Below are 22,847 nucleotides of genomic sequence, written 5' to 3'. Positions count from 1 at the left end.
ACCAGCTTGCTGGGATGAATGATCCCGGTGTGTACCCCGGTTTAGAATAGGTACACCGTATCCCTGCGCATCGTAAGAGCGTGACCAAGGGTTGGCGTCAGGAAGGGCATCCGGCCATAAAAACATTGCCTCAAACAGGGAACCATGATTGTCATGGGGCCCGCAAGGCTAACCCCCGCTATAGCGGGGAAAATGGCCTTAAAACGATCATTCATTCATTTTTCTTCATCATTGGGATATAGTGCCAAAAACGATATATAGCAGGATATATCAAAAAATTGTGGACGGATTTGGACGAAATGTGGTGGACAAGTCATGCGTGTGACAAGGACGATTTGATTCGATGTTGGTGAAGATCTGAATATGGATTTGGACATGAGAATTATTTTATTTTTATTTTTTTAAGCAATTCTTCACCATTGAGAGATAGGGCCAAAAACTATACAGAGCAAGATATCTCAAAAAGTTGTGGACAGATGATTTTGATTAAATGTGATTCTGTATTATGATTTTCATGTCTACTCTAGGATACAAAACATAAACTGTTCACCTGTCGGAGGTATGCTTTCGACTGAGTGCCATTCTAGTTTCACTCATGATGTGTATATTTTTGCCTGCCGCCCACCTTCCTCTATATTTTCTTTAAGCCCAGGAACCTAAGCCCCCTTTTCCTATAGGAAATTGGTTTTTGAATATCGTGGCGTTTTCCAGGAACGTAACTCCTTCAATATTTAATAAAACTAAAATATTTTAACCAGTGAAGCTGCTTGCAGGGAATTGCCACAGTGATTGAATAATAATGTTTTTTTTTTAAACTAATTAAAGAATATTGCTACCTTTACACACTATACAATCTTTTAAATCCCTCGTGTGATACATGTATTGACAATACAACCATCAACAACCAATTCGAGCCGAAATAAAAAAAATACAAGATGGAGAAACAGGCAAGGGGACAGTAACGCAGCAACGGGAATCTCACCGTGGATGTGACAAGATGTCTCCTAACGTAACCTGCAGGGAAACTTCATTCCAGATCCAATCGTCACTTTCAAAAAACACCTACAAGAGGTACAGGAATTGCACAACATTTCATGGTTATTACATCAAGCACGACATAAAATTGTGACATACAAGATATGCGACAGAGGTTCAAATACAAACAATCGCCCAAAATGAAAAGCAAGAAATGAAAGAATTAATAATTCCACGCCACAAAATGTTCCGCACATGACCAGGGTCAGGTTGGCATTCATGTTCCGTTCTCGTTCTGCCAGGTACCTTAGGTCATACCAAGTACTCACCACATACATAATAAACAAAGCACCGTTTACAAACTCGATTCATGTGACATTATTCGACAACTTCTTCCAGCAGCCAGACAATTGTCTTACCCTAGTAGATTATATTTTCAAACGTACAAAAAGAACTGCAAATGATAATTCTCATTCTGAAAAACGTTTCATGTTACTACACCAAAACCTATAATTTAACCCAAACATTACTTTTCAGGTTACTACACCTAAACCTATAATTTAACCCAAACATATTACTTTACATGTTAACCAAAACCTATAATTTAACCCAAACATGTTACTTTTCATGTTAACCGAAACCTATAGTTTAACCCAAATATACTACTTTTCATGTTACGACACCGATAATTTAACATGTCTGGGTTAAATAACATTTTAACCCAAACATATAATTTAACCAAAACCCAAACATATTATTTAACCCAAACATTTCAACCCAAAACCTATAAAATTTAACCCAAACATATTACTTTTCATGTTAACCCAAACCTATAGTTTAACCCTAACATGTTACCTTTCATGTTACTACACCTAAACCTATAATTCAACCCAAATATGCTACTTTTCACGTTACGACGCCGAAACCTATAATTTAACCCAAACATGTTACTTTTCACATCACCACACTTAAACCTACAATTTCACTCAAACATGTTACTTTTAATGTTAACCGAAGCCTACAATTTAACCCAAACGTTACTTTTCATGTTACGACACCAAAACCTATAATTTAACCCAAACATGTTATTTTTCATGTTAACCCAAACCTATAGTTTAACCCAAACATGTTACTTTTCATGTTAACCCAAACCTATAGTTCAACCCAAACATACTACTTTTCATGTTAACCCAAACCTATAGTTTAACCCAAACATGTTACTTTTCATGTTACGACACCTAAACCTATAATTTAACCCAAACATGTTATTTTTCATGTTAACCCAAACCTATAGTTCAACCCAAACATATTACTTTTCATGTTAACCCAAACCTATAATTTAACCCAAACATGTTATTTTTCATGTTAACCCAAACCTATAAATTAACCCAAACATGTTACATTGTTACAGTCATCCCTCGCTATATCGCGGTTCACTTTTCACGGCTTCGGTACATCGCGGGTTTTTCTCGCTAGTATATGTAAAATTATATCGCCGATTTTTCGCTATATCGCGGGATTTTGCGGTATAAATGTATTTTTATATACTATTATTTTAAATATTTTTGTGGTAAAATAAGCATTTTCTAGCCTAAAAAATAAAAAAACGTAAAGAAATAAGAAAAATACAGTATTTAAAACATATTACAAGAAATAAAATACTGTACATACTACATAGTGTACAGTAGAAGGGTAGACAAAGAGTCGTGCGTATGGAAAACGCAGATGCGGCAGCTTGCGCTAGTTACCCACGTAATGGGTAACTGTAATGCTCTTTCTGGCTGTGCAGTACATTCATCATCGTCATCACCTTCATCGTCATCAGTACTGCACAGCTAATTCATCATCATCTTCATCACGCAAGTTGTAGTATTGAAGAGCCGGGGCTCTTGCTTGATACGGACGAAATGACGGGCAAGCCACAAACTCGTCCGAGAAGATATTTATTCTCAAAACCAACTCGGGAACACTGAAAAGCCCGTTTATCGGGCTGCATTATAAAGCACAACCAGAAACCGAAAGCCACGCCAGTAGTGTAATAATGTTGCTTCTGGGACACCTCCGTTTAACATGGGAAATCCCTATCTAATGTCATTTACCCCCTTGTCTTTTTCAAAAATCATAAACACCTCTATTTCTCCCACCCTCATCTTTATGAACCTTTTGTCTGTAGTACCTATCCTTAATGTTGTTCATTAGACCACTCAAACACTACAAATATTTGTTTTCTCTTATAGACCTATCATCCTTCTTCTACATATCATCTGGCAGATTAATCTTTGACCCATTCACTTCCATATTGACCCTAAACACCTATATTTCTCTCACCCTGTTCTTTACGAACCTTCTAACCTTTTGACATGTTATCCTTATTCATTAGACCACTTAAACACCTGTGATCCTTCTGACCTTATGGACCTTTTAACCTTTTACTCTTAATATCATCTGGTGAATCATCTTTGACCCACTCAAACAACGACCCTACAAATATTTGTTTATGTGTGGGAAATAATTTAATTCTCCTACAACTCTCCTCACCGTCTAATACATTAACAAAAAATATGTTTGAGTTTGGTTCTTTATTAAGATATTTTAACTGAGCTAAGATAAAATGGTAAACCTCCCTCAATGTTCTTGTTTGAGCGCCTCCAGTGCCACATACCATTTTTAAATTAAAGTATATATTTTCCTGACAACCATCAAAGTTTTCCGTCCACTCAAAAATATTTCCATCTTTTTTACCCAATTCACCGGTATTTAAATTAATTCTCTTATTTGTTTTGTAAATTGTTTTACCAGTTGTCTTTTCAATTATACCTATTTGATATTTTTCACATTCGTTATGTTTACCATTTATATACCAAGGTTGATTACACCTCCACTCTTTAGTCTGGTTGGTACTTGGTTCTATCATTTATATAATAGTAAAAAGGCGGCGGTAGCCCGTTAAAATCCCTAACCCCCTTTTTAACTTATCACTTATATACTTATATAACCATAAGGGAGACTATCAATTCCATTTTCTAAAATAAACCTCTTATCATCAAAAGCCCCCAATGCTTTCTTATTCATCTCTTCTGAATATAATTTATGTTTATAACTTCTTATTCCATTAATCTTTCTAAACTCTTCTTTCTTTGTTGTTAAACAGTTATAATAATCCTTAAAGTTTATTGTTTCTTTAATAACATTTTTCTTTACACCTTTTAACTTCTTATCAGTCTTTTCGACGTTATTCACAATGTATTTATAAGCATAAGCCTTAGACCTCAATCCCACAAATTCACTCATAACATTTCCTCCTAATTCATCCTTGAACTTTCCAATCACCTTTTTATTTTTAGAAGAGAACAACTCACTCTCTGGACTGTAATTACTCGTGTCATAGATATTAATGTCTCTTTTCATGTCTGAATAAACATCGTTGGTATTAATTTTCAAAATAAAACTATCTGTATCCATATAAAGTAGATTAACATCATTTTGATATTTCTTCCTCAAGTTATTATAAAAGTAATCATACATTAATGACTTTGATAAATCAAGAATTGTTGTTCCAATATAAATAGGTTTGTTCATTTCAATACTCTCTTTAATCAAATGGATCGCACAAAAGTTCTCAGTAAAGACCTCAGCTCGAGTAAAACTCGGTCTATTAATTAATTTTGATGCTTGTTCCCAAGATGTTGATAGTCTGATATTTTGTCTTTTCCTCACATTCTCCATAGTCTTACCAAAGACCGCATTATTCATCAATTTATAAAAGTCTTTCTCAAAATCTGTTTTTGACTCTGTTCTTCTTTGTGTATTAAAATCAATGTACCCCTTTAACCAATGACTTTGATTGAACTTTAGAACCCTATGGATCTTCTCTACTCTTAGACCTTTTGATAAATATTGTCGCAAATTTCTTTGGTGTAGAACATAATTTTTCTTGTTATATAATGTAGTAAGTAATTTTTCTGTTGATTCACCTATATCAAACGATCGTTGATAATCACTCAACCATTCTTTCTTTGGACTTTCTTTCTCACAAGCAAATGGGAGATCTTTGTGTAGGTTATGGAGTTCCTCTGGATATTTTAAATCAATTTCAAAATAATAACCAACTTTTTCTTCATCCAATTCTTTTTGTGTAGAGATACATACATCTTGTAAAACGTTTTTGTAGTCTTTTTCCTTTACCCATCTAAGTTTTCCATAAGGAAGAGCCTGAGACATTGCCCAGCCATACAGGTTGTTCGCGTCATAGTACATCAAGTAAGAACTCTCTTTCGTTGGATCATAATTTGGAAGATATTTGTTATTTGCTTTTGCGTATCTACTCGAGCAGACTTGTGAAATTCCACCTCTTTTTGCCTTTTCAATCATCAAAAGCATATCAACATCGGTTATCAAATCCAAATCTTGTTTTGTCATTTTCAACATCGCACTCCAGGCCAATCCAGGTGCTGTGTAGTAGTGAGCAGGATCCAATCCATATCCAGTGCGACAAACAGATCTAAAGGCTTCAAATACATCGGCCAACAAAAGCACATCAGTTTTGAGGTACAAATCGTGATACTCACCAAGATTCTTAATGTTATATTTTTTCCAAACATTTTGTGCGTGTACATAATCTTTATCAGATATATGACTATTATTTAATTTGTTATAGAAATTTTCTTTTAAAGGAAGTTGTGTTTCATTGAATCTCTCAAATGAGTCCATATAGTCATAGGGGTAAATTCCCTTTTGTGTTAGAAAATCTTTATCTAAAAAATACTCTGAAAGACATGGAAACTCTTTTAGATTTTGAACCAAGTTAGCCAATGGACTTGCCATGAATTTAAATGTATCAAGAAATCTGATATGAGTAATAGGAGATGTGTGAATTGTTTTTGTGAATGAAATGTATTTCTGATCCGTGTTTGGAATTGCTGAGATACTTCCAGAAGTCTTTGAGAGTTCCTTGATAAATAGATGTGTATCATAATGAGCGTTGTTATGAAGAAAGACAGGAATGAAAGAGGGGAGTTGATAATTAATATTACAACTTTGATGAGCCGGACCTCTATATTTACCAGTGAGATGACAATGGTCTCTAACCTTTAGACCTTTACCAATTTTCTCCTCACAAATATGACAGACATTGTTTTTTATAAATTCCCTTTTTTCTTTACTTGTTAAGGACATTGGTTTATTGGTTTCTCTCATTATCTTGGTTAATCGAACACAGTCTTTTTCTAGTCGTTTCACAAACTCCTCTGGGGTATTTGAGCCTCTATACATCTCTAACTTGTTATATTTATCACCAACGGATGATTTGATATAATAACAAAAACCACAAGGAGTATGTTTTTGATATTTATTTGTGTATGATTCTTTTGGATCTGGAGAAGCAGTATCAATTTTTTCTAAAATACTTTCAAAATCAGCATATATAACAAATGGATGTTTTATTGTTTTCTTTTCATCTTTGAATGTGATCTTTGAGTCTTTTTTAGGCATGTTGATTACCGTTGATTTATGTTCACCACAATAATTTGAATGTTTATCTAATCTTTCTTGTGTATGGAAGAAGTTAAGACAACGCATACAAATATATATTTTATTTGTTCTTTTACATACTTGTGGTTTTATTAATTTTGTAATATCTTTGATGTATGTATAATGTGAATTTTCGTCTGAATTAAAATATAGAAGATTAATATGAGTTTGTTTACAACTGTCAGAAAGCTTTAAAACCTGAATGTTGTTTGTTTCGGTTAGACCATAAACATTAACTGATAAATTATTCAACTTTTCAAATTTAGGAATATCATTTAAAGTCATCGGAAACTTTAGATCTTTCGTATTTAATGTATTCTCATATTTTTTATAATGAGATACTCTTTCATCATGAAAATGTGGAGGATGTAAGTGTGCTAGAATAGACCAGAGAAAACATTTATTGTCTTTATTTTTGATATTGATAACTGCTTTTCTATTTTTGATAACACTGGGTAAATCAATGTAAGAAGAAGCTTTTAGAGGATCTGATTTAAGAATATGAATGTCTATGTAAATAATTTTTCCTATATTGAATCCACTTCCTACGATTGAATTATCCACATCTTGCTCTTGTTTAATAAGTTCATCATAGACTCCTGATGTTTTAAAATCTTGATATGAAGATATAAAGTGTGGCTCAGTTCTCATGTATGGTGTATCTATAACTCCTTCGTCCTTTGTCATTTCTAATTTTACTCCCATATAAAATTTAAGTGGTTTCATTTCTTTTAGTGTTTTTTCAATCAACGTTTGAACAGCAGGTTTAACTATTTCTACAGCATCAACTATAGACTCTGGTTCAGGAGGTTTGAAGTTAAAGACTCTTATTTTAATATGTCCTTTGAATGCACCATCAGAGTTTTTAATAGTAAACAATTTTGACAAGTGTTTGTTAGTTTTAAGATGGGCTTTAAACCCCTTCTTGAGGATGGTTGTTTTACAGACCTTACAATGTTTTGTTTTAGGTGGAAGAGGGGAAAGTTTGTTAAGAATGTTGTATGTATGTTTTGCGGTGAGAATATGTTGTTTATAATATTTTACTTCCTTCTCGCAAGTATCACAATAAACCATATTTATAGCGTGAGAAAACGTGGTGTTTTATATATATCACTGTGCTTAAAATAAAACACTTTTGAGCTTTACAGCTCCGTTTTATATATATCACTGTGCTTAAACTAAAACACTTTTTCACTCAGAATCATCTAAGTCATAACTATCACATGAATACTCAGAATCATACTCAGAGTCATCAATAAAGCTACTCTCATAACTATCATTTGAGCACAAACTATTAGTATCATAACTATCATCTGTGTTCAATGAAATACTATCATCACCATCGTCCGAGTTCAATGAAATACTATCATCACTATCGTCCGAGTTCAATGAAATAGTAAAATCTTCACTGCTGTAATGACTCATATTTAATTAGCAGAAAAAACCTTTCCATCTATACCAATATACTTTCTTTCATTAACGGATTCAATCTCTACATTTTTAATATCAAAAGTTATCTTTAAATAATCTCTAACTATCATAGAACGAAATGACATTTCACCAGAAATATTAACATCATTCATTTTACTTAGATCTACACCCTTTGGATTATTAAAGTAAATACAAATTTCTCCACGAGTATTGTTGATGGTCTTATCATTCTTTTTCAAAGTATCGTGGTCAATCACTTTTTCAAGCTTTGAATAAATTGCCAGGAGTAGAGGAGAAACTTTTGTTAGATTTACTTTAATGGATGTCTTTCCAGGTATAGTTAGAGCTCTTCCTTTAAATGAAATAGAGGGGCTCATGTTATTTTCCATAACTGGTTTTACCCAAAAATTTCCATATTTATCTTTGTTCAATTTAACATCTTTGACATATTTTTCTATATCTTTCACTGAAGTAGAGATTGAGTGAAATTTGTCTTTTGTGCTTTGAAACATTGTATTTATTAATGAATAAACTTGCGTTTAGTTTAAGTAAAAATTTACCATATAAATATGATAAGTTCTGAAGGATATTTAGAATTTCCAGACTCTCCATATGATAAATTAGAGAATTGTCCGGCTTGTGATAGAATAGGGCTTAATAATGAGGGTTCATATAAACAATGTATTTTCTGTGATTTAATTTTAATTAATGATAATAAAAAATATAAAAAAATATATAACTCTTTTAAATTAGAACCAAAAATGAATTACTTTACAAGATTAATAAGAGAGATGAATGTTAAGTATTGTGATGATAATACACCATTTCTTTCAAGGGAAGAGACTATTTGTATTGAGGAAATGTATAAGGGTTTAATGATATTTATTATTCAAAATAATTTTAATGGAAATGTTAATACAAGATACTATATAAATAAAATAATGAATTATTTTGAAATTAAACCCGAACTCAGGATAAAATATAGAGTTTCTAAAATAGCTCAAAAAAAGTTAGATGACTTGTTTTCCAAATATATAAATGAATGATTTTTTACCCGTTTGGGAAAATAAGATAAAATTTAATAACCATAAAAACATTCCAAATTCATTGAGATGTCTAATAGTTGGTTCAAGCGGATGTGGAAAAACCTGTTTACTTTTAAAGATGCTCCTTGGTCCTAATTTTTTAGATTATGATAATTTAATAATTTTTACAAAGTCTAGTTTTCAACCCGAGTATCAACTACTCTCACAGGGTTTTAATGCAGGTCTTAAAAAGGAAGACATTATCGGTTTATTTAAACTTCAAAACAAACTAAATGATTATAATATTGAAGATATAATACAATTATTTTGTGATACACAGAAATCAAAATCGAAACCAAAACCCATAACTTGTATTCTCAGTGATAATACGGATGATATACCTTCACCTCAAGATTTAGATAAATCAAAAAAGAACCTCGTCATCTTTGATGATTGTGTTAATGAGAGAAACCAAACAGTAATGGACAGCTACTATACAAGAGGGAGACATTCTTCTTGTAATTGTATTTATCTTAGTCAGTCATATTTTCAACTCCCTCGACGCTCAATAAGAAACAATGCCAATACTTTTATTTTATTTAAGTTAAATTCAATAGATGTAAATAATTTTTGGAGAGATAATTGCTCTACGTTATGTAGTAAAAAAGAATTTGAAAATTATATGAAACACACGATTGGAAAATATAAATATATTGTTGTGAAACAAGATGAGATATTAAAGGATGTATTTTTATTTTAAACATAATTACATATATAAATGACAACAATTATTATTAACCTTGTGGGTAAATCTGCTTCTGGAAAGAACTTTCATAAATCTAAACTCTTGAATAGTAAAAATGAAAAGATTGTAAGTTTTTTTAAAAAACACCCTATGATTCGTTTTGTGAGTACTACAACCAGAGCAAAGCGACCAGGAGAAGTAGAAGGGAAAGATTATTACTACATTTCAATGGAGGAACATATGCGATTGAGGAACGAAGGTCAAATATTTGAGGAGGTCTCTCTTGGTTCTACAAAATATTCACATTGTAAGAGTGAGTTAAATAAAGTAAAATCTAATGGTCTTGGGATTTTAGAAACTAATCCTGAAGGAATGAGACAAATTATTAAACAATTGTGTGGTGATGGAGTTAAGATTTTATCATTCGGTTTTGATATCGATGAGGAGATTCAACGCAAACGTATGAAAAGCAGAGATACAAGTATTAGTGAAGAAGAAATAACAACTCGTATTAATACCAATAAAGAATTTGATGAAATATTTAAAGAAAAAGATTTATTTCAACACATTTACTATAATGATGAAGAAAAGGAAAATTTTCCCATTGACCTTTACAATTCATTAAATGATATTTTTCAATAAATAAATACAGAAAATGAATACCGAAGAAAGAGAAAGAAAGTTTAAGGAACATCAACAATTAGTTTCAAAAGTTGTTAAACAACAGGAAGAGATAAAGAAGAAACGGAGACAGAAACTAACTGGTGAAGAAGCCTTTGAAAGAAAACAAGAGAAATTCTTTAAACCACTTTTGAAAACTCAACAATCACCTACAGTTCCCACGGTAGAATTTACTCCGAAAAAACTTCAAATGCTCAAAGATTTTAGTCAGATAACAAAACAAGAACTTGGTGAATTAGAATATGATGACGAGGGATTATTTCGGAAACTTGAGCAGGTAAATCAACCCCCTAATTATGTTGTGGAAGCTCTTCAAAACAATGAATATTCGGCGGGTTCAAAAACCAGAGCAGGTCTCATTCCAACAGAAGAACCAGCAGTGTTTCATCTTGTGGAAGAAAAGGTATTGATATTTAATGATGAATTGATGTTCTTGAGTTCTACTCAACCAAATGTTAAATTAACTCCAAGATTAATGTTTCTTCTAACAAACCCCGGATTCAGCGGTTCAAAATATTTTGAGGAACCACTTGATATGGAAAGAGAGGAAGATAGGGTATATATTGAGTTGTTAAATGCACTTGATTATGGAGTTTCTGTTGCTGGTAAAAGTAAGAAGAATGAGAAGGAGAAACATATTATTGATGCTTTAAGTAAACTTGGTTCAGGTGTTAGTTTTCTTCCAAATGACCCATCACAATTAGTGAATAGGCTATTATTGTTGTTAGGTAGTAAGAAGGCTGGAAACAACAATTGTTTTAATGAATCCTCAGCCATTTTAGATCAGTTGATGAATATGAAAATAATTAATAAATGTCAATACAAAGATATTTTATTAGATATTAAATAAGATGAGAAGCACAATTCTTAGTTTTAATTTCACAACGAGCGATTACACAGCTTCATTCCCTTACCCACTACAACTTGACCCCCTTACCTCATATGAGGCATCTTTATTGTCAATGGAAACTTATAATACCTTGTTTAATATCACAGAGAAAAACAACAAGTTTAGTTATAATCCAGGAAGTGGATATAAAACTATAACCGTTTCACCTGGAGCTTACGAGATTTCTCAAATATCTTCAGAAGTCTCTCGCCTTATGAAAGAAAAAGGTGATGAACCAAAAAATATTGTAATAGATATTCAAAAACACACTTCAAAATCAACTATTAAACTTAAAAATAATTATAAAGTTGATTTCACGATTGAAAATTCGTTTAGAGAGCTATTGGGTTTCTCTTCAAAAAAGATTGAAAATAACGGGACGTTTTACAGTGATAATGTTATCCAAATATCCTCCGGTATAAATTCAGTATTAATTCATTGTGATTTGATTGATGGTGCTTATAACGATGGAATAAGAACAAATACAATATTTTCATTCAGTGCATACTCAACCCCGATTGGTTATAAATTTAATATGGAACCAAAAAATCTTGTCTATTTACCTGTGTCAGGAAAAACCATATACAGAGTAAATTTTAGGATAACCGACCAAGATAATCGTATGATATCCTTTAATGATGAAATTATATCCATCAGAATTCACCTACGTGAAGTTTTTCAATAAATAAATAATGGTTATTGTGAGAAAACACGAGTTGGGAAAATATAAAATAATTACAGGGGAGGGCATGTTCCTTTCACCAGACTATACAAGGTATGTGGGTAGAGGATACTATAAACCTAAGAGACAACGAGGTGTAGGTCATCAATTTCGAAATAAAGGAGATGGGATAATTGATACTCTAATGGGTATTGGTTCAACCATCCTTAAACATAAAGACCTAATTGGTTCAACTGCTTCTGCCGTGGGCTCCGTTGCGGGTGCTATAAAGAGTATAAAAGATGCTCAAAAGGAGTCTCATAAATTACAAGCAATCAAAGAAATAAAAAAAGGTAAAACTCAACTATCTTCACAAGAACGACAAAAAATCATTAAAATACTTGGGTCAGGGTTTCAACAATTTTAATGCTATATAAATACAAGTATGGAAGCGATTGATAGTATCTATGATTTGGATGATACGATTATCATTTCAAACTCCACTAAAAAGGAAGACTATTTTAAGGTAAATGCTATAACAGGAACAGACTGGAATTCAAACGGAACAAAAAGTTTTGAAATAAATAATCAACAAACTTACTTGAATATAGCTGATAGTTTCTTGCTGTGTAAATTTAAATTCACTAAGGCTGCGAATAATACTAATGCTACACTCGTAAATGATTTCTTCTGGAAAATGTTTGACAGTGTCCGCCTGTATATTGGAACACAAGAGGTTGAAGCGGTTGATTATGTCTCTGCTACATCTGAAATGATGAAATTTACACTATATTCGTTTAGTGATAGAATGGGTAAGGGAGCTGTTGAAGGTTTTATTCCTGATATGTCAACGGGTACAAACGCAGACCCTGGTTATAGTCAAAGGAAGTCAATGTATAATGATGAAACAAAAGCAGTGAATAGTTTTACCGTAGCAGTACCTCTTAAAGGTATATTTGGATTTTGCGATTATGATAAAGTTTTGTATGGTCTTAAAATTAGATTTCAACTACAAAGGAATGATAATGTAAATAGGTTGCTTTTTGGGGATGAAAATGCTTTTGGAGACAACAATAAATTTGTTATTAATGATTTGTGTTGGTATATCAGTGAATATACTCCTAATCTTAAAACGGAAGAGATGTTAAATAGAAGACTTAACTCAAAGAAACCGCTAAATGTATCATACCTTAAAAGAAGATGTCAACACGTTAAACTGGAACACACTACCTACACTTGGAATTTGGGTGTTCTTCAAGGAAAGCCACGATACCTCTGGCTCATTTTTTAAAAACCAGATGGAGAGGACGGTACTAATAAGAATAATGCGCTGAGTGATAATGCTAAGGTGAAACAACTTCGGGTTTCTCTTGATGGCACATTTTATCCACGAGATAGATTGGAAATTGATTGGGAAAAAAATGATTATGCGGAAGCCTACAAGTCCTACCAAAAGGTGTGTGAAAGTAATGGTAATAATGATCCTATTTTGGATATGGTTGCGTTTCAAAAACTTTATACAATCTACGCAATTGACCTGAGTTCTCAAAAGGAAACTATAAAGTCTAATCGAGTGGATACTTCTCTATACATTGAAAGAGGGGAGAGTGAAGAGGTTAATGCATATTGTTTGCTTTTGGAGGAAACAGAATTACAGATTAATACAGATAATGGTGTTATGATTAATATCACATAGGTTTTTTCTCATAAATAAATGGTTGGGGTATATGTTAATCAAATCAATCTTAATAAATTAACATCTTGTATTCAAAATCAAAAGCCTTGTATTATTAATGTTAATACAATTCAAAGAAAAGGAGCTGTAAGAATTGATGTTTTACTCACACACACACAAGTAAAAACACTAAATGATGTTGGATCACTTAAAATTAAAATGACGAAACCTATGTTAAAGAAATATTCAATAGATGAGTCAAGAGGAGGATTTCTCCCATTTCTAATTCCTTTATTTGCTGGTTTAAGTGCGGCGGGAGCATTGACTGGTGGTATTTCAGCAGCGGTAAAAACTGCTAACGAAAGGAAGGCACAACTAAAAGCTCAAAAAGAATTGGAAAGACATAACAAGGAGTTGGAGAAACAAATTAGTGGAAGTGGTGTAATTGTAGATTTTGCTCAAAAACTTGAAAGTCTACCTGATAAAGCTAGATTGTTGGTTGGAGATATGCTTTCCTCTATCGCTCAAGCGGGTGTTAAACTAACTAAACGGGGTAATGGATTGTATCTTTCTCATAAATAAATGGATAAATGGTTTAAACAATTTGGAAAGAATACAACGTCAAATATAGAACTAGCTAAGTATTGTAAAACACTAAAAATTGATAATGTGGTTATTTGTATGAGAGATGAATTAATACATATAAATAAGAATACAAAGAATATTATTATGAATTTAGACACACAGAATGGTTCTCATTGGGTTTGTATTCATAATAGTCAGGATAAATATTATTTTGATAGTTATGGTATGCCACCACCTGTTGAAGTAATACAATTCTTACAGAATGGTGTTTATCAAACATTCCAAGTTCAAGAAATTAATTCTAAATGTTGTGGCCAATTATGTTTATATGTATTATTTCAACTCAACAATAATGAAAATTTTTATGATATCATTTTTTATCTAATATAAATGACCTATGTTGGAAAAGATGGTTCTATCTTTGGAAAATCCTCTCAGGATATTGATTTATCAAATTATTATACAAAGGCACAGGCTGAACGACAAAAATATAGTGTAAGTAAAAATATTAATATGAAGAATACTTATAAATTAATCAATTATCCAAACCCTACAGATGCGAATGACTTGATTAGATTCAGTGATTTATCACAATATATATCTTTAAAGAAAACAGCACGTTTTGTGAAACAAGTAAAATTTACAACCACAACACCTGGTTATACTGACAATACACCTTTCCTCATTGAATTTAACTACCTGCTTACAATTAAATTTTATAAAGAAGGACATTTAGTTAATATGCGAATTAATAAATGGGGGTATGATATGCCTGATTTAGGGTATAATTGGTCTTTTTCAATAAACATAGAAGACCTACATGATTTAAATCAGTCTCGTAAAGAAGAATATTATCCACTTGGTGAAGATAAGGATTTATGTGGAAGTACAATTAGTAAACAACAAATACGTGATTTTAAGAAAATAAAAATATATGATAGTATAGCGATGGTTCGCATGACAAAGAAGGAAGGTAATGAGATAAGGATAGAAAGCCGAGGAATACAAACCGATTTGGTAGTGGGAAGATGGGGTGGTATTACCTGTCATAATATTAATCTCACATATATTTCTGATACATAAATGGCAGGAAGAAGACTACAAGAGAATTATAATTTTTGTATTCAAGGATACCTACAAGAAAAGGGTGCTCGGTATTACATACCTTATGATTTGGAGCATATACATGGGAATTTTGTCATAAAAAACTGGCCTTATACTGATATTGTTAAACCCACAAATAGAGACTTGTTTAAAATATTAAATAAAAATGAACTTCTCAAAGTTATGAAATATAAAACTCTTTTAGAAATCGTCAACAAATCTTATTGGTATCCTATTATGAGAAAAATAATTATAGATACAAGAATATCTCAAAATCCAGATGAGTATATGTATAATATTCTTTGGGGTTCAAACTCAAGGGTAGCAAGGGATGAGGAAGGAGTTGAAGAAGAGAAGGAGGAAAGAGAGAAAAAGGAGAAGGAGGAAAGGGAGAGGGAGGAGAAGGAGGAGAGGGAGAAAAAGGAGGAGGAGAGGGAGAAAAAGGAGGAGGAGAGGGAGAAAAAGGAGAAGGAGGAGAGGGAGGAAAGGGAGCAAAGAGAGAGGGAGGAAAAATATAAAAAGATGGAAATCAGTGAGATTCGTAAAAGATTGAGTGTATTACAGCAAATAAATCAATCTCAACGCACAGAAGAGGAAATTAAAGAATTAACAACTCTTATGAAGATAATGGTTTCAAAAATAACAACGTCAATGTCTTCAATTTCAGGGAGGAGATTTAAACGAGAAAGTGGTGAAGAAGAAGAAGAAGAAGAAGAAGGAAAAGATTATGTGATTGATGATGTTGGTGTCATTGACTTTAGTTAGTTTTTATTTGTAAATAAATGGAGGAGAGAGTGAAGGCATTCCTTAGGATTCTTTATGTTTTAAAAATAAAGATTGAAATGTATATGTTGAAAACCAAAAAGGTTTTGATACTCTGTCGGAATTTTTCTGATAAATAAATATGAGTTATTGTCTCAAATGTAAAAAGAAAACTAAATCTAAAAATATCTCTTATGTTAAAGCTAAAAATAATAGAGTTTATCAAAAAGGAATATGTCAAGTGTGTGGCTCTAAAAAGTGCCAATTCATATCTCCTAAAAGTGGAGGAGACATACAAAAGTTTCTGTCAGGAAGTAAATTTACAACAACTGGAATTCCAGGGGAATTACACCTTCCAGGGTATTCTTTCTGTGGTCCAGGAACAAACTTGGATAAAAGATTAGATAAGGCTGACAATCCTAAACCTTGGTCTAAACCTACAAATAGGGTTGACGAAGTGTGTATGAAGCATGATATTGCTTATGGAAATACCACTACGTTGACTGAAAAACATAAAGCCGACAGCGAAATGTTGTATAATTTGTCTTTGATACAAAATCCAACGTTGAGAGAGAAAGTTGATAGGTTTATTGTGAGAAATTTGATAAATGCTAAATTGAAACTTGGTCTTGGTTATTCCTCAAAAAACTATTAGGCTCTAATGATGTCATCAAGACTGAGGAGCTTTTGGCTGAAGAATTACACAAACCTATAATCACAAAGTTTAAAAGAAGGAAGGTTTATTCTAAATACACCGACCACATATGGTCTGCTGATTTAATTGAATTGAATAATGACAGGGGATACAGGTATGCTTTAACCGTTATTGATTTGAGGAGTAGATTTGCCTGGGTTGTCCCTTTAAAAAATAAAAGGGGTGATACTTTAATGTTAGCCTTTAAGCTAATATTTGATCGGGATAAAAGGAAACCAAAGAAGTTATGGACTGATGAGGGAACAGAGTTCTATAACAAAATATTCATGAAATTTCTTAAGGGGAAGGGTATTAAATTATACAGCACCTTTAATGAAGGAAAAGCAGTTGTTATTGAGCGTTTTAATCGTACTTTGAAAGAGAGACTATATAAAAAATTCACACAACTCGGTTCTCAAAAATGGGTGTATTTAATTCAGGATATTGTAGATAATTACAATAATACAGTTCATTCATCAACAAAATCAAAACCATCGGAAACATTTACAAAATTAGAATATGAAAAGGAGATTAATTTGAGAAAGCCCAAGTTTAAAGTTGGTGATATTGTAAGAATATACAAATGGAAAAGTCATTTTGAGAAAGGTTATACACAAAAATGGACTCGTGAATTATTTAAAATCATTGATGTAATGGATACAGTCCCTTGGACCTACAAATTATATGATTTAAATGGAGAAGAAATCTTGGGTTCATTTTACTCACAAGAATTACAAAAAACACAAGTAAGCAGATAATACCCTTGAAAATAATAAATAAATAAATAAAATGTAATGGGGATACGTTTTTAAATCTGTGAACCCCAAACACAGAATCCCACAACTTTTTAGTTGGGGCTTAACTTTTGTGTGTGTATAATGGGGATACGTTTTTAAATCTGTGAACCCCAAACACAGAATCCCACAACTTTTCAGTTGGGGCTTAACTTTTGTGTGTGCATAATGGGGATACGTTTTTAAATCTGTGAACCCCAAACACAGAATCCCACAACTTTTTAGTTGGGGCTTAACTTTTGTGTGTGTATAATGGGGATACGTTTTTAAATCTGTGAACCCCAAACACAGAATCCCACAACTTTTCAGTTGGGGCTTAACTTTTGTGTGTGTATAATGGGGATACGTTTTTAAATCTGTGAACCCCAAACACAGAATCCCACAACTTTTCAGTTGGGGCTTAACTTTTGTGTGTGTATAATGGGGATACGTTTTTAAATCTGTGAACCCCAAACACAGAATCCCTCAACTTTCCAGTTGGGGCTTAACTTTTGTGTATGTGTGAGTGAGTCATAATAATATACAAACCCTAACCCAACCCCATCCCTAACCCAACCCCATCCCTAACCCAAACCCATCCCTAACCCAACCCCATCCCAAACCCAACCCCATCCCTAACCCAACCCCATCCCTAACCCAACCCATCCCTAACCCAACCCCATCCCATCCCAACCCCATCCCTAACCCAACCCCATCCCTAACCCAACCCCATCCCTAACCCAACCCCATCCCTAACCCAACCCCATCCCTAACCCAACCCCAACCCTCACATTCAAAATCCCAACCCTAACCCAATCCCATCCCGAACCCAACCCTAACCCTCACATTCAAAATCCCAACCCTAACCCAACCCATCCCTAACCCAACCCCATCCCTAACCCAACCCCATCCCTAACCCAACCCCATCCCTAACCCAACCCCAACACTAACCCTCACATTCAAAATCCCAACCCTAACCCAACCCCATCCCTAACCCTCACATTCAAAATCCCACCCAAACCCTAACATAATCTTTCTTTTCTTCTTTTTTTAAATACGTATTTCTTTTTTCTTTTTTTCCTCTTCCTCCAATTCTGTCTTTCAAGGCTTTCAAGTTTAAAGAAGTAGAAATGGGAAGAAAGAATTTTCCAGCATTTTCTTCCTCGAACTTTCTTGATATTGCTTAAATCAAGCGTCATTAAATAAAGAACATTGTTCATTGCATTAGAATCCAAAGAGTCTCCAAGAGGAACCCCACAGGTAGAGTCTCCAAAATAAAACCAACTTTCCAAGTTCCCAAGGTATAACCACATTCCTGTTGAGCCTCCAAGATAGGTATCACATTCCGAGTCATCAAAACAAAACCCCCATTCCGAGTCTCCAAAAATATAACCATCTTTCCAAGTCCCCAAGGTAGAACCACAATTTTCAGAAATATTGGGGGTTTCCGTGATAAGTCTCACATAGTATAACTGCGGACCATCAGGGAAAACTTCCCTTTCCCAATTTTTTAGGGTTTCTATGATGTGTCTCACATAGTATAACTGCGGACCATCAGGGAGAACTCTCCTTGCCCAATTTTTTAGGGTTTCTATGATGTGTCTCACATAGTATAACTGCGGACCATCAGGGAGAATTCCCATTTTACAATTTTTTAGGGTTTCTATGATGTGTCTCACATAGTATAACTGCGGACCATCAGGGAGAACTCTCCTTGCCCAATTTTTTAGGGTTTCTATGATGTGTCTCACATAGTATAACTGCGGACCATCAGGGAGAACTCCCCTTTCCCAATTTTCAGAAATTTGTGGGTCTCCAATGTATGACTTGTATTCTGGCTCATCAAGGTAGAACTTGTTCAGTGGGTTTTGTTTTGATAACTCACAACAAGTATCATCATGGTAAAACTCTTTTTCAGGATTTTGTGGATCTCCAAGGTATAACTCTTTGGCTGGGTCATCAAGGTAGAACTCGTTCTGGGGGTCTTGGTTGTTCAAAATGTCTTCAAACAAAAAAATAACTTCATCCCAAGTTGTGTTAAAAGCAGAATTTTCATTTCGTATCTCAGATACAATTTCCTGTGAAAGAAAATAACAATGTATTAATTTAATACAATATTTTTTATTTGTATAAATCAAGCTCTATGAATATTAAAATTAACTTTGTTAACTCTTACACGAGTCTCATCTAAAAAAAAATATTAAAATAAATAATTAAATAAATAATTAATTAAATAAATAAATAAATAAATAAACAAACTTACCTCCATTGATAAGAGGTTCGAGTCCAGTTCATCAATCTGAAGGTTGAGTTCTACACAGGTAGTAGGACTCCAAGGAATAGCAAAGTTATCCCATTCCATTTCGGCATAGTAGTCCATTCTCAAGTGAAGCAGAAAGCGTGTTTGAAAAAGCCTGTGTGGTCGGTGCCTTTTATAAGGACTGGGTGTGTCATTTCCTGTGGAAATTCCCTGGGCGTGTCTTAACTGGAAATGATGTGATGGAAATTCCCTGAAAATGATGTAATGTATTACCTGGAAATGATACAATGCTGAAGAGTTTATAAAGTGGGCGGGGCGTAGCAAAAGTGGGCGGGACCTAGTAAAAATTGGGCGTGGCTTAACAAAAAGTGGGCGGGGCTTAGTTGAAAGGTGGGCGTGGCTTAACAAAAAGTGGGCGTGGTTTACCAAAAAGTGGACGGAGCTTAACAAAAAGTGGGCAGAGCCTACCAAAAAGTGTGTGGCACTGGAGGCGCTCAAACAAGAACATTGAGGGAGGTTTACCATTTTATCTTAGCTCAGTTAAAATATCTTAATAAAGAACCAAACTCAAACATATTTTTTGTTAATATATTAGATGGTGAAGAGAGTTGTAGGAGAATTAAATTATTTCCCACACATAAACAAATATTTGTAGGGTCGATATTTGAGTGGGTTATATTCACCAGATGATATTAAGAGTAAAAGGTTAAAAGGTCCATAAGGTCAGAAGGATCACAGGTGTTTAAGTAGTCTAATGAATAAGGATAACATGTCAAAAGGTTAGAAGGTTCGTAAAGAACAGGGTGAGAGAAATATAGGTGTTTAGGGTCAATATGGAAGTGAATGGGTCAAAGATTAATCTGCCAGATGATATGTAGAAGAAGGATGATAGGTCTATAAGAGAAAACAAATATTTGTAGTGTTTGAGTGGTCTAATGAACAACATTAAGGATAGGTACTACAGACAAAAGGTTCATAAAGATGAGGGTGGGAGAAATAGAGGTGTTTATGATTTTTGAAAAAGACAAGGGGGTAAATGACATTAGATAGGGATTTCCCATGTTAAACGGAGGTGTCCCAGAAGCAACATTATTACACTACTCACGCCTCTCAAGCGTGGCGTGCTTCGGTGGTCACGTGATCAACAGGTGTAGCTGATTATACCCGCAAAGCGCAGCACGCTTTAGCGGTCACGTGACCAGCCACTCTCGCGCCGGGGATCCCCGCCGGTGACGTCACCGGCTGGAGCAAGGAGATTCTGATGCTGGTCTTGCTTGGGGAACCCATGGGTAGCTACAGTATCTTCAATGGTGAGTACCCATTAGAATTTTATATGTTGTTAAAATTACGTATGTTTAAGAGTGTAAAAAGTGTTTAAGAGTATAGGAAGTGTTTATAAGAGTATGGGAAAGGTTAATAAGAGTGTGGGGAGGGTCATAAAGCTTTAAAATATATATAAATAATAAAATAAAAATATGGTCGCTACTTCGCGGATTTTCGTCTATCGCGGGGGGTTCTGGAACGTAACCCCCGCGATAAACGAGGGATCACTGTACTTGTCACATTACGACACCCTTTTTTTTTTTTGTATACTGAATCGAGGCTCGTGAAAGAGCTGACAACCGCGTGGGAAAGACAGCACAGGGGGACCACGAGGGAAAGACAGCACAAGGGGACCGCGAGGGAAAGACAGCACAGGGGGACCACGAGGGAAAGACAGCACAGGGGGACCACGACGGAAAGACAGCACAGGGGGACCACGACAGAAAGACAGCACAGGGGGACCACGACAGAAAGACAGCACAGGGGGACCACGCGGGAAAGACAGCACAGGGGGACCACGACGGAAAGACAGCACAGGGGGACCACGAGGGAAAGACAGCACAGGGGGACCATGACGGAAAGACAGCACAGGGGGACCACGAGGGAAAGACAGCACAGGGGGACCACGACGGAAAGACAGCACAGGGGGACCACGAGGGAAAGACAGCACAGGGGGACCACGAGGGAAAGACAGTACAGGGGGACCGCGAGGGAGGGAAACCCAAACTATAGTTTAACCCAAACATGTTACTTTTCATGTTACGACACCTAAACCTAAACCTATAATTTAACCCAAACATGTTATTTTTCATGTTAGCCCAAACCTATACTTTAACCCAAACATGTTACTTTTCATGTTAACCCAAACCTATAGTTCAACCCCAAACATGTTACTTTTCATGTTGACATGGAACCTCACAACATGAACATATAAAACGAAGGATGCAACATTACAAAATCAAAATGGATTTTTTTTTTTCACATTTCAGTTAAAACCTTGCCCTCCTCTGCCGCGTATTTGTAACGCACCTTTCACAAATGAAATGCTAGATGGAATACTGATATCTTACAACACAATTATAATACAGCACCAACACGATCAACATAGTCATATTGTATGATGTTCCACTGTGGCGTGGTATGCAGATGCAGTTACCCGGATGTTTGATACATGGTATCGACCATTTAGATCCCATGGTGGTGGTTCATGAAGTATGGTTTCCAGTTGATTTGCTAATCTGGTGAACAAAATGATGGGAAAGGAAGACATTTCCTCCCACACATCATACCCTTCCAAAATTACTTCCATTTCATGTACATTATATTTTTTGGCTCGACAGTCCTTTAAGCACCCACCCACCATTTTCAACAGTGGTAAGTTGCAATGTCCACTTGTATCTCTTTACCACGAGCATCTTACATAGTGTCTTCATGGAAATCAACCACCAGGTCCCTCTGGTCATCCTCAGGGTAGAGCAAGGCCACTGACCAGGCCAACCGACCTCCAGGCAGGAGCACAACATGTCCCTCACGTTCTGCTGTATCAGCCCCTTCCTCGGAATCAGCAACCAGGGAACGGGCCACAACACAAATCCCACGGTCCTAGTGGGATGCAACACATTTCCAGTTACATCGGTGACATCACTGAGCACCAATACAATATAAAGGTATATCTTGACAGCGATACAGTGCCAATACCTTTTCCAATGCAAACATAAAATGCATACAAGGTACT

At 34.4% G+C, this 22,847-nt stretch overlaps 2 protein-coding genes across 4 annotated transcripts in view; one reads left to right on the top strand and one right to left on the bottom strand.

Moving 5' to 3' along the window:
* Positions 1-22,847, top strand: part of RCN2 (reticulocalbin 2) — a 425,951-nt gene that overhangs the window by 181,159 nt on the left and 221,945 nt on the right. The gene's annotated exons all lie outside the window — the stretch shown is intronic.
* The window catches only part of TTC4 (tetratricopeptide repeat domain 4), an 84,484-nt gene that overhangs the window by 7,484 nt on the left and 54,153 nt on the right, over positions 1-22,847 (bottom strand). For 2 of the 3 annotated variants that reach the window (XM_078786771.1, XM_078786770.1), the window contains 3 exons: positions 22,533-22,714; positions 22,269-22,350; positions 983-1,062 (listed from right to left, as the gene is read on the bottom strand). In XM_078786771.1, the coding sequence (XP_078642897.1) occupies positions 983-1,062; positions 22,269-22,350; positions 22,533-22,714 (344 nt within the window). Of the gene's footprint in view, positions 1-982; positions 1,063-22,268; positions 22,351-22,518; positions 22,715-22,847 lie in introns of those variants that run through there. The other variant, XR_013624988.1, reaches the window with a different exon arrangement.

Source organism: Myxine glutinosa, chromosome 11 (assembly GCF_964187855.1).
Source record: "Myxine glutinosa chromosome 11, kmMyxGlut1.1, whole genome shotgun sequence".
NCBI classification, from domain to species: domain Eukaryota; kingdom Metazoa; phylum Chordata; class Myxini; order Myxiniformes; family Myxinidae; genus Myxine; species Myxine glutinosa.
Note: the sequence above shows the minus strand (reverse complement) of the source record. Positions and strands in the feature narration are given on the sequence as shown.